At 57.9% G+C, this 16136-nt stretch overlaps 2 protein-coding genes and 1 long non-coding RNA gene across 6 annotated transcripts; 1 reads left to right on the top strand and 2 right to left on the bottom strand.

Annotated features, from left to right (window-relative positions):
* Positions 1-2587: 2587 nt before the first annotated feature.
* CDC20 (cell division cycle 20) lies at positions 2588-7985 on the bottom strand. Its single transcript, XM_048313049.1, has 11 exons — positions 7902-7985; positions 7330-7526; positions 6619-6764; positions 5882-5978; positions 5220-5348; positions 4662-4858; positions 4233-4327; positions 3666-3897; positions 3433-3558; positions 3144-3261; positions 2588-2850 (listed from the first exon to the last, which is right to left on the bottom strand). The coding sequence occupies exons 1-11, from the start codon at positions 7946-7948 to the stop codon at positions 2672-2674; spliced, it is 1563 nt and encodes a 520-aa protein (XP_048169006.1). The 5' UTR covers positions 7949-7985; the 3' UTR covers positions 2588-2671.
* Positions 3216-4330, top strand: LOC125330169. Its single transcript, XR_007205404.1, has 2 exons — positions 3216-3283; positions 3418-4330. It is a non-coding gene; the product is annotated as an uncharacterized LOC125330169 (long non-coding RNA).
* Positions 7986-8635: 650 nt separating the features above from the next.
* Positions 8636-16051, bottom strand: MPL (MPL proto-oncogene, thrombopoietin receptor). 4 transcript variants are annotated; one of them, XM_048313146.1, is made up of 12 exons: positions 14153-16051; positions 11904-12036; positions 11417-11592; positions 10949-11193; positions 10717-10873; positions 10427-10556; positions 9983-10155; positions 9737-9879; positions 9430-9589; positions 9169-9256; positions 8961-9048; positions 8636-8875 (listed from the first exon to the last, which is right to left on the bottom strand). In XM_048313146.1, the coding sequence occupies exons 1-12, from the start codon at positions 14253-14255 to the stop codon at positions 8666-8668; spliced, it is 1806 nt and encodes a 601-aa protein (XP_048169103.1). In that variant the 5' UTR covers positions 14256-16051; the 3' UTR covers positions 8636-8665. The 4 variants fall into 4 exon arrangements, with proteins under 4 accessions (XP_048169103.1, XP_048169104.1, XP_048169105.1 ...); XM_048313147.1 differs by having other exon boundaries at positions 11904-12018; XM_048313148.1 differs by lacking the exons at positions 10427-10556; positions 10949-11193.
* Positions 16052-16136: the final 85 nt, after the last annotated feature.

Here is a 16136-nt window from a genome sequence, read left to right as displayed (position 1 = left end):
CTCCTGAGTAGAGGCCAGTCTGGGTGCTGACTCAAGCCTGGGAAGAGGAGTAGGGAGCCAGCTGGACAGCTTGTGGCTGGGACGAATGTGTTAGGGCAGCAGCTTCCAGATGCTGGGTTTCACAGTAGGTTTGGTTGTGGGGTGGGAAGGCTTTGGTGGATGTCCAGCCAAAGCCCTGGAACAGAGCTTGGTGTGAGAGAGCTCTGCTGATCCCACCTGGGCTGCTGTACACCTCAAGGCCATGCTCTGAAATGTAGGAAAGCATCTTCAAGTGACCTGAACTGGGGTGACTGATCTGCCTAAACTACACATGGGCATCACCCTCTTCTACAGGGCTCAGTGTCCTTGTATGTATGAAGCCATAAAGTAGGATCTGGTTGCTGCACTGTTGTTGCTGCTTCTCTGGGAGTAAAGACTTGGACAAGAATTTGTTCTGGTCCATGCTGAAGTGGTGTGTAATGTTAGTTCAGTGCTCAGAAGTCAACCACTTCAGGAACTGTACGTGATGGTCCTGCTGACATGGATGTTTTCCTGTCAAGCCTCCTTGTCCCCTCCAGGTGCCTCTTGGTAAAGGCAGGACTGTCTTTGCTTTTGCTCAAAATAGTAACAATGCTTTAAACTACTTATGCTTGGTATTTTAGAATGGGCTGTTCCCTGCATGTGCTCTGCTCTCTCTTCCTCCAATTGTTCCTGTTAGCTGTGTTCTATGGGCTGGCCATGGCATTTGGTAATTAATATGCTGTCATGCTGTGAACTGAATTCACACCTTATAGGGCTGTGTTTACTGGGCCTGCTGGATCAGTGCCAATTTCCTTCTTCTGCTCCTCTTCACTCCAGGACTGTAGGGACCAGTATGGGGCCAAAGACCCTGCAACATCATTACCCTCTAGTCATGCTCAGAGGACCTTCAAGGGCTGTGTAATGCCCAACTTATGGGGGTGGGATATGGGCTAAGGAGAAAGAGCCTGTCAGAGAAAGCTGAGCTGCTCTTATATGGGAGTGAAAAAGTTACAGCGACTTTGAGGCATATAAAGCCCTCCTTCCAGGTCAGGGACCAGGGGAAGGGTTAATCAGCTGTGGGCCTACAGGGCAAGCCTGTGTTAACTCCCAGCACCTAAGTTCAGGGATGTGGGGCAGGGCTCCTACAACAGCAGCACAGCTCTGGAGAAGAGCCCAACCTTGCATCTGGGTTCCTGTCTGCTTCCCCATTAGATACAGCTGCTGCCCTAGGATTTGTGTGTGAAGAGGGAGAGCTCCTTCCTTGGACCTCCTGTGATCTTTCCCAAGTGGCCAAATGGGGATGCACCAGCAGCCCTGCTGGGAAGGTGCTGGGCTCAGCTGCTGTTTTTTGAGACTGTGCCCCCCAAATCAGCTGTGTGTGGTTGCACCCTCACTGGTCTTGGCACAGCACAAGTTGGTGCTTCCACTGGTCACCTCTGAAGGTTGCAGCTGGTTTAAAGCTCAGGAGGCAGAGCTGGTGCTAGGTACAGTGTGGTACTGTGCAGAGGGGAAGGTGAAAACAGTTAATAATCCACCCTCAGCAAATCACTGAGGGCTGATGGGAGGTACAGGCTTTGTGGAGCTGCTTTGGCCAAGGTGCTAATCAGCTGTGCAGTGTCCCCAGCAGCCCCTGGCAATGCTGGTGCAGCAGCTGAAGGACAGGCTTGATGGGTCTGGTGCAGCCCCACAACCTCAGACACTGTGGCTCCACTATGCAGAGCAGCATGGCTGAGCTGGCTCTTGCTCATGTCAGGTAAGGCCTCAAATATGTTCCATGCAACTTGCTCCAGCACAATTCAGCCTGGAAAAAAGGCATTTTTCCAAGTGTAGGGGAGTCAAGCTCTAACAAACGTCAGCTGAGCCCTGGTGCCCCCTTCCCTGCATGAAGCCTCAGCTAGGCACCAGGGCTTCCTGTCAGCAGGAGGGGAAGACACATCAGAGTTGTTGGAAGAATATGTGACTAAGGGCTGAGCACAGGGTTGGTGGTGCTTTGCATGGCTCTTGCATGACATTGGGACTGGCTGTGGCAGTGTAAACTAACCTTTTGTTTAGCATCAGGCTTTATGCCAGTGCCAGCCCCTTTCTGGCCTTTGGGGTAATGACAGCTGTTGCTGTATGTTTCCTCTCCTCCTTTTCTTTTCCAATAACAATTCAGTACTAAGCTCACTGCAAAAGTAGCTGTTCTACTCCAGCACCCTAAGCCGGCACTGCTGGCTGCCTGGAGCTGAACAAGACAAACTGAAGGGTGCCTGCAGAGCCACAGTAAGACCATGTGGTCATGAGACAGAACACAAGAGAAACTGGGGCCACAGACACTATACTTTCAGTTGAGCCTGTGGTGGAGCTGCTGTGCGTGTAGTCAGCATCTAGAGGGGGCAGGTGACATACCTAGTGTAGCTGGGACAGAAACAGAACTGCAGCCCTTGCACAGCATCCTGCTGCTAGGCTGTGCTAGGCTCAGGCTGCCTGTAAACTGGCCCTAAAGAACAAAGGCTCCAGCCCTTGCCCAGTTCCCCAACCTCAGGGATGAGGGACTTGGGTCTGGGAGCAATGGCTTTTTCTTCCATCAGATTCCATTAAGAAAAAGTCAAGTTAAGCAGTTTATTAACATTTAAAATACTGTACAGTGTGTAAACCACCTACCCCCCCTCCCCACAACAACCCAGTACTCTCAGCGGATGCTCTGGTGAATGATGCTGCTTTTGGCACTGTTTGCCTTCTCTTTCTCCTTCTTCTTTATGGGGTCCATCTCAAAACAGCGCCAGAGCCTCAGTGTTTCATCAGCAGCTGCCGAGGCCACTGTTGTACCATCAGGGCTCATGGTCAAGTTCAAGATTCTGGCAGTATGACCTGAGGATGAGGAGGGTGCAGTCAGGGCTGAGCTGATCAGCACATGGCACATTTACTTCTGTATGCTCCCACGAGCCATGCCAGCTTGCATAGCTGGTCCCCCCACTGGCTGTGGCAGCATGAATTCAGACCCAAGCATACATTCAGAACAATGGTGTTTCTTCCACAGCCCACGGGCATGCCGTGCTCCTAGCACCAGGCCCCCTGTATCAGTGATGCTGCAGGCTCCAACAAAGGATTGCAGCTGCCTTCAACCTCTAACAGCCCCCCTGCCCCAGGCCCTGTCCACCTACCTTGCAGCTCTGCGACCTTGGTCATTGTTGGATACTTCCATAGAACCAGCTGATTCTGTGCAAAGCCATGGCCTGAAACGAACTCCTTGTAGTTTGTTGACCACAGGATAGAACAGACCTGAGAAGAGGCCGTAACACAGGTAAGACAAGCTGCTTATGTTGCTGCTCACCACTCAGAGGTGAGCATGGTCCCTCTCCTTTCCCATGCCTCTGGGCCTGAGGAACCGGCAGCTCTGTGTAGGTGTGCTGCCAGAAGGTGTTTGTCTCCAAGCAGATATTCATGTCTCACCTGGGAATGGGCATCAACAGTACTGAGGCAGGCGCCAGAACACACGTTCCAGATGCGGATATGTCTGTCACTAGTGCCACCTCCGGTGGCTAGAACGTTCATCTGCCAGGGGCACCACGCCACAGCCTGAGAGAAGAGTTCAGTTTAAGACATGCAAGAGGCAACCTGCACCCAGCCAGTGCTGCACATCTGCCTTGCACACAGACATCTGTCCATGGCAGCCCTGTGCTCACCTTGACAGCACCCTGGTGCTGAGTGAAGGTCTGTACAGGAGCAAAGTCTCCGCCACCCCCTTGGGTGCATGGCCAGACATTCACCAGATTGTCGTTGCCACCACTGGCCAGGTATCTGCCATCTAGAGACCATTTGAGTCCGCACACCTCCTGTGTGTGGCCAGCAAGGGTGGCCACATGATGCTCAGCTACTCGGACATCATGGTGATGGATGTGGCCAGTCCGTGCCCCACTGCAGAGAAAAGAGAAGGTTTGCAGGGTCAGGCTGACATGTTTTCACCCAAATCCATTTTTTGTTGTTGCAAGACTACTGTACCTGCCACTGCATTTCAACCAGTGTTATCAGCAACACTGGTCTGTTGGTGTGAATGAAACAGGCACACAAGCTCTTTACAACTTCAGCACAAAGTGCAATACAGATGAGAGACCTTCTCCTCACAGTGCCAACCCAAGCCAGGACAGAAACTTCTCCCTGCCATCCCTAACCCACACCATGCATAGCTTGAGGTATAGGAATTTGTAACTGGCAACTGCCCTCGACCCACTCATCTCCACCCACTGCTTTACCTGGAGAGGATGTAGCTGTTCCAGCTGAGGGTTCCTACACGGGCACAGTGGCTGGTCATGTTTCGGAGACGTTTCTGCTGCTGAATGTCCCATAGCTAGAGAAGCAAAGCAATAAGTTCTCCAGAGGAAATCCAATCCTGTTTCTATGCCCTAGGGATCTCACTGCACAGGCTCTGGCATTCAGCCATATGGGAGCAGAGAAAATTTGTATCTCATGACTATTTTGCAGAAGGTAACACCCCTTATCAGAAAACCCCCAAACCAAACCCTGTCTTGCATGCTGCACTTGTCTGCAGACAGTTCCACCCCACACCAGGCAAGACAAGTCAGGTGCATGGTATCCTTCCCCTGCTAGCCAATCTTTTGTCCTCAGGCCCCACAGTTCTGTCAATCCCTAGACAACACTTCTAGTTTTAGTCCTGCATTCACCTGGACCTCAGCACTACTTGTGCCAACAGCAAGGTAGTTTCCTTCTTTAATCCATGACACAGAGGAAATGTAAACATCTGGATGCTCCATCTGCAGTAGCTGGATAATCTCCCCAGAAGCATGATTCCACAGATAAACAGAGTTGTCCAGAGCCACTGCCAGGAAGTTCTGGGAGCTCCAGTCGATGAGATTCAGATCTACAATTTGAAAGAACAATGCAGGTCACACAATACTTACTTAGAGAGCCCTGCCCTTCACCCATATTGATGCAGCAGGTGTGTGTGTGTGTACACATGTGCATGCACACACGTACAAGTAAGGGGTAGCCTTCTGTGTGTCACTACGCCCAGCTCGTGGGGTCAGGTACCCTGCTCCAAGTCACCTATGCAGTGCCTTAGACCACTGTTCCTGTAAGGCTACACAGGAGCACTCTGGAAGTGGTCTGTGCTAGCCTGGGTGCATAAAATAATACAAACAGCCCAGTTACACTGTCCCAGGAACAGCCCTCTGGTGCAGAATGTTCTGGATGCCCAGCACTCAACACTGCAGCTTACTTACAGTAGTCATTGCGGATCTCTGGTGCATCCAAGATCCGGTCTGGCATCGAGGGAATGTATCTGCTATTCTTCCTGCTGGATCCAGGCGTCATTTTCTGACTGTAGAGTACTTTCAGATTATTCTGATAGCCTGTGTGCAGAGGAACAGGTTTGTTGACCTGAGTTAGTTTCCTCCCAGCTCAGTGTTGCTCACCCAACTAGGAATCCCTTGGAGTGAAAATAAAGTCCTAAGAGATACACTCACAGGAGTGCAAGTGTACTGACATCACTGACAGGCTGAACTGCGGAACCAGGGTGAGCTACAATTTCCTCATTCATGGAAACAAGTTTAACAAACACTTGGGTTTTTGTATCCCATTATGTTTAGTTACAGTTAAGCTAGAAAGTGCACAGCAGAGAGTTTGAATCTCTTACAGACCTCGTGAAGGCTTGCCACCTGCAGTACACGTGAGCAACTCACAGTCATTGCACCTTTCCTAAATAAATTCACTGTAACTGTTATGCCCTCCCTCAACCTCAGGAGCCCTAAGAAAGGAGACTCCAGTATGTATAGCTCTCAGAAGCCAGTTGACCTCTCCTGTGACCACACACAGGACCTCTGTTGCTGTTCCGCTGACCAGATCTCCCCCGCTGATTCAGCTCACACAGACCCTGTTATCATACCTTCTGGAGCATTCTGTGGTTTTCCACTGAGGCGGAGGATCTTCGCCTCTTCTACATCAAAACCATTCAGATTCACTGCCCAGGCTTTCTGTTGCTCCTACAGAGACAAATCACCCAGACTTGTGTTTCAAGTGCAATGCATTTGAAACACAACCGCCACACTGCAGTTAAAACAGACACCTAAGCCCCCTTCTCTTAGAATCAGGAGGTGTACAACTGTGCTGCAAGGGTCAGCCACAGACAGGCAGGTCAAAGCAGTTTTTCCTCAGACTTTCGCACATTGTCCTGCTCACATTTTCACACAGTGGCAAATTCAGTGTCGTTGCCAGTGGGAAAAGCCACAGCCACAAGTGACCAAATGCTTCATAAACAGATTTCAGAACACAGTGTCAAACATTCCAGAATTGTTCCCTGTGTAGACATTGTCCTAGAATAGCTGCCACCAGCAGTTTCACTTTGCATATGCCCACAGCTTTGTGGTTTTGTTGCCTGCTGTATTTTAAAGCTTCATTAGTCAAAAGCTAAATTTTGGTACCAGAAGCAGCATAGGCTAGAGTGCATGGCAATCTCTACAGCTTCAATCTCATCCCAGGCTCCTGAAGCCCAGAGCTGGAAGTAATGATGGCAGGGGCTTGTCAGTCCCATGTGTCTATAGTTTACTCCTCTGTAAAGGGACAGGAAGGATTAGGTGTTTGGTAGTGGTTGTTGAAGTAATTTTAACTTAGCAATATGCTCACCTTCTTGGTAGGTGATTCCTCAGCAGGGTCATTCTCTTTGGTTAGGAGGAAATTTGCCATCTCCATTTGCAAGGTGCTGCGGTTGGGAATGTAGCGATCCCCCCCAGCCTTTGTGGGGGTGTTTTGAATTTTGGATCCAGATTTACCTGCATTCACATATGAAAATATTGTCTTACATCTATTTAACAGCCTGTATTAGAGCTTTCATGAGAGCAAAGCCAGCACTCTTCCACATCACACCCACCAGACAAGTTGTAGACAAGTAGGACTCTGAGATCTCATGCTGCCCAGTCACAACTAACTTATATTTCCCCCCCTGCCCCCAAGCTCTGGTTAGGGACTGTCAGGAGACAACTCCTTGGGTCTAGAGCAATAATTCCAGAGTCCACAGATAAGGGGAGGATACAAAAACACTGTCGTAGTATGTAAAGCTGTCAGCTGACAGTCCTGCCCACACTTGTCCCAGCATGCAGCTGTGCCAGCAAGGGTCACCTGGGGGATTAGCAGTTCGCCAGCCCCAGTGCTCAGAGCTCTGCCCTCCTCATGCTGGGGAGGAGGTGGGTGATTGCCAGGAGCACAGCCCACCTCCTCCTCCCTAACCAGCAAGCCAGTGGGGCAGCGTGGCAGGGAGCCCAGAGCCTCATGGCTACAGACGAGCAGCCTGGGCAAGACTCTCGCACCCAGCCTCTGCCGCTGGTGGCCGGTGCTCACCGGGTGTCTTGGACGGCGTCTTGCTGGAGCTGTGGGAGCGATTGGCCGGCTTCATGGGTGACACGCCGACGGGGCTGGGCCCGGGGCCGCTCTCCTTGGCCTTGCGCTGCCATCGCGCAGGCGGCGCGTTCGGGATCGGCGTGTCCAGCTTCAGCAGCCCATGCAGGTCCGCCTCGAACAGGAACTGCGCCATGGTCCTGCGGGCGGGGGGCGTCAGCCGGGCCCACCGGGGACACCGGCCGGGCTGCAGCCTGCTCCGACAGGCCCCGCGGGCCTCCCCACCACCGGACCTTCTTCCAAGCCCTGAGGCCGCTCCTCGGGGTGCTCCCCACCACCGGACACCCCCCACTCTCCCCAACCGCTCCTCGGCGCGCTTTCCATCAGCCGACATCCCCTCCCTCCGCCTGTCGGGGGCCCTTTCCATCAGCCGACACCTCCTCCAGCCACAACTCGGGATTCTCTTCGCTAACGGGCATTCTCCCTTCCCCTCGTCCGCTTCACCACAGCCTCCCCTGCTCGAAACTGCGCCTCAAGGCACCTTCCCGGCCGCCCCGGCCCCAGCTCGCTCTCACCTCCGCCGCGCCGCCGCCGCTCGCCCGCCCCGCCTGCGCCGCAGCATTTTAAAGGGCGCGCGGACGGGGCCCCGGTTGGCCGCTTCAAACCCAACGGCCGCGCGCTGCCAGGCGACGGCCGCGCGACGCAACGCGATTGGCTGAGCCGCGGGGCGGGGCGGGGCGACCGCGGGTGCACTTGGGGGCGGGATTGGGGCGGGGCGGTCCCGGGCTGGGCGGGGCGGCCCGGGACCAGGGGCGGGGCGGTCCGGGAGCAGCGGCGGGGCGGTCCCGGGCTCGGCGGAGCGATCCCGGACCAGGGACGGGGAGGTCCGAGAGCAGCGGAGGGGCGGTCCGGGAGCAGGGGCGGGGCGGTCCCGGGCTGGGCGGGGCGGTCCGGGACCAGGGGCGGGGCGGTCCGGGAGCAGCGGCGGGGCGGTCCCGGGCTGGGCGGGGCGGCCCGGGACCAGGGGCGGGGCGGTCCGGGAGCAGCGGCGGGGCGGTCCCGGGCTCGGCGGAGCGATCCCGGACCAGGGACGGGGAGGTCCGAGAGCAGCGGAGGGGCGGTCCGGGAGCAGCGGAGGGGACGATCCCGGGTCAGGGACGGGGCGGTCCGGGAGCAGGGACGGGGCGGTCCGGGAGCAGGGGCGGGGCGGTCCGGGAGCAGGGGCGGGACGATCCCGGGTCAGGGACGGGGCGGTCCGGGAGCAGGGGCGGGGCGGTCCCGGGTCAGGGACGGGCCGGCGAAGGAGGGACCAGGCGGGTGTTTGAGTGGGGATGCGCGTTTATGGTGGGGCGGGGGCGGGGGCCGTCGCGGGTCCCCGCGGCTCCCAGTCGCTCATGAGCAGGTAGGACTGGTTGGCGATGTCGGTGCTGGACAGGCGGCCCCCAGCGTGCTCCGGCGGCGGGCCCGCCTCGCCCCGCGGACCGGGCAGCACCTCCAGCAGGCAGGGCAGGACGGCCTCCTCCGGCGGCTGCTTGTCCAAGGCGCTGGCCTGGGGGGACACGGAGTGGACGCGGTGGGGGCTGCCCTTCCAGCTGCCCCGGGGGGAGCTGAGCCGCCCTGCCCCAGCCCCTCACCTGGCCGTGCTTGCTGCTCTCCTGGAGGAAGTTGCCCAGAGCACGGTGCAGGTCAGGAACGGGCGGCCAGAGTTTCTGCTTCACGTTGCTGGTTACGGGGGAAGGGGCATCGAAGGTAACCCCAGACTTGGGGTGCCCTGATGCCCCCGGGCAAGGTGCCCAGGCTTGGTGCTGGGCCTCCCCGCCTGCCCCCGGCACAGCCCTTTACCTGTAGAGGGAGGGGAAGGTGCACCGCAGCCCCAGGAGCATTGCTAAGAAGAGCAGCGGCACCACCGTAACACTGGGGATGAGCCAGCCTGTATCGGAGGAGGAACGCTGGAATTGTAGCCCTTCCCAGACCCACCAACGCCGAGCCCTTTACAGCCCTGCCACCATCTGCCCGGTGCTCCCCATTTCCAGACTCTCCGTCTCCTGCTGTCAGCCGTGTGGCTCTTCTGGCCACAGCCTCCACCCCTGCCCCGTCCCTTACCTGCATCACCCATGGCATCAACCACAACAAGTTTGGACCAGGCGCTCCAGCTGCCCTGGTACCACGGCCCGCCGGGCCGGGCCCGCACCTGGGCGTGGTAGCGGGTGCCTGGCCGTAGGTCCAGGACTTCTCTCCTAGCTGCTCGTGGAACCTGCAGGACCTGCGGGGCAGAGCCGAGCTGGAGGCATGGCTGCTGTGAGGTGGCCGAGGAGCCAAGGGGAGGGTCTGGCTTGCCTGCCCCCATGCCTGGCATGTGTCAGCAGCAGAGGCGGGCAGGGCTGCGTGGGGTGTCCTGGCCAGGCCTTACCTTCCAGTCATGGCTGTTCTCCATGGCATAGCGGACCTGGTAGTCCAACTCCTCTGCCAGCACCTCCAGGGGTGGCAGCCATTGCAGGCTCAGCTGGCCCTGTGACACTGTTGCCTGCACAAGCTGTGGGGCATCTGTGAGCACTGTTGGTGTTGGGGACAGGCATGTGTCACTCCTGTGAAATGGGATGTGGGACACCATGTCCCCTGTGAGCCAGGCAAGGACTGTGGTGGCACTGGGACTCACCAGCCTGGTGCAGCCAGAAGGGCTCCTTGAAGTAGCTGAGTGTGGGCAGCATGTGGGTCCGAGTGACGTTCACCAGGACGGAGATGGCACTGCCAGCCCTGGGCTGGAAGGTGCAGGCGTGGGTGGCCTCTGTCCCCCTGCTCACCTCCTCGCACTGTTGCCATGCATCTTCCCTGTGGGAGAAGTGGGGAGCCAGTCAGTCCCACCAAAGCATTCCCACAGCCAGCATTCCTCCTGCACTTGCCCAGGAAAGCTACTGCTGCCTGAAGTCGGAGGTACAATGTGCCCAGGGAGGGGTGGTGAGGAGGTATGAGGTTGGTGGTGGTAGGGCAGGACAGAACAGGGCATGGGCAGGTGGCCCAGTGTGGAATATTGGGACACAGCAGGACCAGTGGTCCCTGGGATGTGCCTGCCTGAGTGCCATATGCCTGCCATGCCCCTTACCTTGTGCCAGCCCCACTTGGAGGTGGCCGGTAGAAGAGCTGGTGGGTGCTGTGGGGCTCTGCAGGGTCCCAGCTCCATTCGCAGTGCACGTGCCGCAGGTCAGGAGTACTACAGCACAGCCCGATGTCTCCTGGGCAGGCAAGAGCCAGGGAAGGAAGGGAGCTGCTTCCCCTTGGTTCCCCAAAACTTGGGTGTAGCACCTCGCCTACAACAGGACCCCACCCTCTGCAGCCCCAGGGTGCCTCCCTGCGGTTCCTGCCAGCACCCCTGCAGAGGGGATGGCTGCTCACCGGAGGAGTGGGGTGTCTCTGCAGCCACTGCCTGTGACCAGGGCCCCCAGATGCCATCGAGGGACGTGCCGTCGGGCTTGCTGCGCACCTGGATGTGGTACCTCATCCCTGGCAGCAGGCCCTGGAGGACCACCCAGGTGTTGGCTTGGACCAGCCTCTGTAGAGAGGAGCCAGGCTGAGGAGCAACTGTGGCCCACAAACCCCCCTGCCCATCCCTGACCGCTCTATGTACCTGCCCCACTCCTGGGGAGGCTGCCCCGGCCCTTGGTATGTGGGTGCTGACAGTTAACTGGATGGAGGGGTCACTGGGATTCAGTGTGGTGCTGCAGGGCGTCCCTGAGGAGCTGGCAGGGCAGCACTGCACCTCATAGAGGAAGAAGTTCGGGAAGTCAGCGAGTGGTGGCTGCCACGACACGCAGAGCTGCCCCGCAGCCCCAGCCCAGCGGGCCGTGATGTTTGCTGGGGGGGCAATGAGACCTGCAGGGAACATGCCAGGGTGTTTGCCCTCCTGTGGCAGCCCCGGTCTGGGCAATGCCTGGTCCTGCTGGGGGACGCCTGGAGGTGCCCCCCAAGGCTGCCTCTGTGCCCAGCATGCAGGGCTCAGGGTGTTGCTGGCCCCCGTGGCAGGCAGGGGGTCAGGGGACCCAGGTCTGGGGACTGTCCTGTTGTCACAAGGTATTGTCCAGTCAGAGGGACTCACCCACTGCATCCACGCTGAGCTCCCGCCAATACTTGGTCTGGTTTGTGGTGGCATCCAGCACGCGGAGGTGGAGCTGGGTGAAGAGCCGCACGTCCTGGCTGGGGAAGACGCAGACATGTCGCTTCCCACCAGCCCCGTGGTACCACGTAGAGACCACACACGCTGTGGGCATACCCCTGAGGAATGGAGAGCAGGGTCTTGCAGCACCTCACGCCTGCCTCGGGCCAAGCTTGAGGAGAGGGGATGTGGGGCAAAGCACCGAGACCTCGGTGTCACCATCTCCTTTCCTGTGCCACCATCCACTGCAGGGCGCCATCCCCATGGGACTGAGGGACAGCCAAGGCCCCAGCTGTGTAGCTCCCATGGGCTCTCCATCTCCCCTTGCAGCTAGGAGCTACTGGGATGGCACAGATTGCTGTGACACCCCGACCCTGCTGCTCTCTGTGCAGCAAGGAGGAGGTTGGGCTGTGTCCCCACCATCTCCTACCTGCTGTACCAGTAGTAGAAGTGGCACATCCCAGTTGTTGTCTCCTCCTTCTCGTCCCAGAAGCAGGTGAGGTCCTCAAAGGAGCGGGAGAAACAGAGGATGTCCTCGGACACACCTGCTAGCAGTGCAGCATCTGGGAAGAGTGTGGGCATGAAGGAGCCCCTGGGCACAAACCCGTCCCCATCCCACCTGCTTCCTCCCGCCCCATGCCCGCTGGCATCCGGGACAGCCTGAGCATGGCCAGGGCACAGGTGCTCCCCACCAACTTGGCACACTGGGGAGGGACACGGCACAAATGCTGGCTGCTGGCTTGCACTGGGGCCCTGCCTGGTGCAGGGCTCCCCTCGGCCCCACCACGCCCCCCTCCTCAGTACACGAGGTCCTTGAGGACAAACAAACATCCTGAAATAGCCCTGCGGTCGGGGGGGTGCTCAGGGCCCAGCGATCAGGGGGAAGCACCCCTGCCCTGCTCATGCCGGAAGGTGTGCGGAAGTGAGATAAGGAGGAGCAGCACCCCAGGGAAAGGGAAAGGGTCTGGGGGCTGGTGTGGGGCCATGTGGTCCTGAACGGGGGGGTGGCCCAAACCCCTGCCCAGGGACTGTCCTGGGGGCCTGTGGGTTTCTCTGCCCCCTTCAGAAAACCATGCTCCTTGTCATTGCATGGACAAACTGGAGAATCACACCCTGCAGGATCTCCATGCAAAGTGCTGGTGGCTCTGCTGACACATGGGTGTCTGCCCCTGTTGTCATGGAAGAGGGGACAGCCCCAAGATGCAGATGTGTGATGCACAGGGGTGGTCTTGCTGCCCCCAGGATTGCTTCAGCACTCCCTTCTCCCCCACTCCCTCTGCCCTGGGACCCGCTCCAGCCCTCTTCCTCTTGTTCTTCCTACTGGCATTTGCTGCCTTCCCCAGGGGTTGCCCCCAGCTTTGGGACCCCACAAGCCCGCTGCCAATGTCTACTCCATTTGCTGAGTGTATCCATTCTCTGCTACACACCCACTGCACTGCCAGCTGAGCCCACCCTTGGTAAAGAATGGGCACAGTTCCCAAATGTCCTTGCCACCTTCTCAGTATCCTTCTTCTTGCCCTGTCTCTTCTCTTGCCTGGATCTCCCTAGCCCTGTGTTTCCTTCTTCCCCCCCCCACTGTCCCATCTCCCCCACTGCCCCTGCACCCGTCCTTTCCTTTTTGCCCCCCATTACCCCACCCCAGGCCTCATGCAGGCTCCATGACCTCACCCAGCTCCAAGCACCAGGAGATGAAGGGGCCAGGTCCCAGCAGCTCGGTGGCCAGGGGCCCATGGCATTGGTGGGAGGCCACCCTGGTCCTGTAGGCTACCAGAGCATCTTTGCTGAGCACAGGCCATTTCTTAGGAAGGGCAGATGCCCAGCTCGGCAGCCCACAGCAGCCATGCTTGGGCAGTGCTTCCAAGCCAGTGGAGGGCTCAGGGCACAACGATTTTGCAGAGGCAATGGGCAGAAAGAAGATGAGCCCAACCCTGACCTTCTCCCTCCTTCCGAGTCCCACTGCCCCTATGGGGGAGACTCAAAATCTGCTCCCGAGCCTGTCCTAGCCAGAGACCTGGAGTAGGGCTGGAGACACAAGCAGGAGATCAACAGGCTTTTATTCAGTTAATGCTTTTTATGGTGTTACAGAAAGTTCTAAAGGGGCTAAAGAGGCTCTCAAAGAATGCATGGAGAAGCCTGAAATGAGACAGATGGGGAGTGGCTCTGGCAGGTGCAGTGAGCCAGACTGAGGCCAGCTATCAGCTAAGATGAGGGTGCCCAGCAGCACAGTAACATCATGGCAAGGCTGGCATAGGAGCACTGGGGTCAGCCTGGAAGTGCCACTGCACTGCCTGTGGTGCAGAGCTGTGCCATCAGATGTTAACTTAAGTCTCACTCAAACCCTCATCAAGTCATCCGAGAACTTCTGATGAGTGGAGAGCCCTTCTGCTACCTGAGCGGGACTGGGAGCACCAGGCTGCCATCCCCAGGGACCACCCACAGGCTGCCAAGCTCTGCTTGCAGAGAGCATGGATGTTCCTTCACTCCTAACATCACAGGGTGTCCTACAAGTGAGAAGACCACTCCATTGCTCACCCTGAACACCCCCTGCACACCCTCCTGGAATGTCCCCTTCCCAATCCTGTAGATTTTGGCTGCTGTGAAGTGCTCGCTGCCCACACCTGGCATTCTAGCTCCTCCCTGGCCCATCCTTTGGGGGAGAAAATAGCCCCAAGGACCTACCTTGGGATGTCACTGGCTCAGGGGCTGGTGGTGGGCTTTGGAGGCTGAGCAGGATGGCAGGGAGCAGTGAGAGCTGCCAGACCTGGCACAGGCAGGCTGCCATCCTGCAACCTGTGTGCCAGGGCCACACATGCTGCACTTGGTCCTTGCCAGTGTCCTGGGAGCAGCTGCGGCTCCTCCGGGCGATACCTTTATCTGGGAAGTGGTGGCTGTGCAGCTCAGGAAGCCTGGCTGGGGGCTCCCCCCTCCCCACCACCAGCACTTCCCTGTGCCTGAAACCACTATGCCACAACCCCTCTGCTGCTGGCCGCAGCGCCAAGAGAGACTGCTCCTATCAGATACGGAGCATGTCCTGCCCTTGTGGCTACTGGCATGCTGGGAGGATGGGGTAGGAAGAAAAACAACCCCCAAGAAACCAGGGAGGCCCCTGTGTGGGGCAGGACAGGCTGTTTGGGCTGCTGTCACATGGGAGCATGGGATATGGGACAGCTAATCTGTCTCCCTTGTGTCCTGTGCCGCCTGGCACTGGCATACTCCAGGTCTGCTCTGCCAGCGGCACCGTCTCTGTGGCTGTGCTGGGAGCAGAGCTGCAGGCACAGGGGGCACTGGCAGAGCCCACAGAGGTGCTGGTGCTGGTGGTGCAGGAGCAGAGCCACCACAGTGAGGTCCCACAGTCATGCTCAACCTCATGCCAGTCCACTACCTCCGCTTGGTACCAGTGGCTGGAGGGTCTTCCACCCTGCCAGGGCACAACACTGTTGTGCAGCCCCGGGGGGCACCAGCCAGGGCACAAGGAGTCACTTGCACATGTGTCCACAGTGCACCAAGGCCAGCAGCTGGGGACAGCACCAGGGGCACTCAGGGGAGACAGGAGCAGCCAGCCCCAACTTGCCACAGACAAATGTTAAAAAAAGCAGAAAGACCTAGGTGTGAGTAGGACTGGTGACACTGCCCCAGACACAATTCCCAGCTAGGAGCAGAGGAGGTGCAGAGGCAGTGGCACATGTCAGGCTGTTTGTGAGGGCCAGTCCCCATCACTGGTTCACTGGGGACCTCAGGGATGGGGCAGAGAGGCTGCTCACTAACAGCTGCAGTTGTCACCAAAGAGCACTGGAGGCCAGAATGGAAAATCAGAATGGTATTGACTGGGTTCAGAGACCTTCTGGGGATAAAAGACTCTTGCCCAGAAGGACAATGCCAATGCCCCTGTCTCCAGCTGGGATACCAGGCTCTGCAGGAGCTGCTCTTGCTTCTCGTGGGACTGCAGAAGATGGATGGACAGGCAGCTGGATGGCATGTCCAGGGCTGAGCAAGCTGAAGCCAGCAGAGGTGAAGCCCCCCGCTGTCAGGGTAACAAACAGCCGCACTGCAGGTGAGGGACCGAAGCCTGGGACAGGAGCTGCTGCAGGAGGGTCAGCTCAGAGCCCAGGCAACCCTCGAGGGACGGGCACGTGAGGGTCACCCCGGCAGCACATGTTTTAGCAGGCTGGTCAAACACAGCCATCACTTTGCCAGATGTGGGAAGTTACTTGATGGCTTGGCACAGTGCTGGGAGGTGCCAGCTGGCCAGGATGGGAAGGGTGTGGAGTTGCACAGCTCCGCAGGACCCAGCTGGGGGAGCGGGGCCATCCCTTTGAAGAGCAAGCAACCGAATGGAAGCTGCAGGAACAATTTTCAAGCATGCAAGAGGCAGCTATGCAAAAGAAGGACATAGTCTGTTCTCCATATCCCTTTGGGGACAGGACCAAGTCTTAAATTGTTTCTGTGGGAAAAGATCCCAACTGGATCCTAAGAAAACCCATCTCCATGGCACGATGAGACCCGGGACTTGTCTGGGAATGCTGGGAGGCTCCTGGGGATTATCAGAGGACCCCAATGGGAACAGGATTCCAAGGAGTGCCCACCACAGCAGCAGATCACTGGGCCCCCACATCCTGTTCCCCAGTGCTGTCAGTGGGGCAGAGCTGGGTCCTCACCAACACTC

The sequence above is a fragment of the Corvus hawaiiensis genome, chromosome 9, assembly GCF_020740725.1.
Source record: "Corvus hawaiiensis isolate bCorHaw1 chromosome 9, bCorHaw1.pri.cur, whole genome shotgun sequence".
NCBI classification, from domain to species: Eukaryota; Metazoa; Chordata; class Aves; order Passeriformes; family Corvidae; genus Corvus; species Corvus hawaiiensis.
This window is presented reverse-complemented; position numbering and strand designations above follow the sequence as displayed.

Bases quoted from the DNA above. Each gene is read 5' to 3' on its own strand.
- CDC20 (XM_048313049.1), bottom strand. From the start codon at position 7,948: ATGCTGCGGCGCAGGCGGGGCGGGCGAGCGGCGGCGGCGCGGCGGAG. The intron at 6,765-7,329 runs GTGAGCACCGGC...ATGTGAATGCAG, and splicing joins GACGCCGTCCAAGACACCCG to GTAAATCTGGATCCAAAATT. The intron at 3,559-3,665 runs GTGAGCACAGGG...CTCTTCTCTCAG, and splicing joins AGCACCAGGGTGCTGTCAAG to GCTGTGGCGTGGTGCCCCTG.
- MPL (XM_048313146.1), bottom strand. From the start codon at position 14,255: ATGGCAGCCTGCCTGTGCCAGGTCTGGCAGCTCTCACTGCTCCCTGCC. The intron at 9,257-9,429 runs GTAAGGGACGGG...CCTCCGATACAG, and splicing joins TGATGCCATGGGTGATGCAG to GCTGGCTCATCCCCAGTGTT. The intron at 8,876-8,960 runs GTGAGGGGCTGG...GTGTCCCCCCAG, and splicing joins AGAGCAGCAAGCACGGCCAG to GCCAGCGCCTTGGACAAGCA.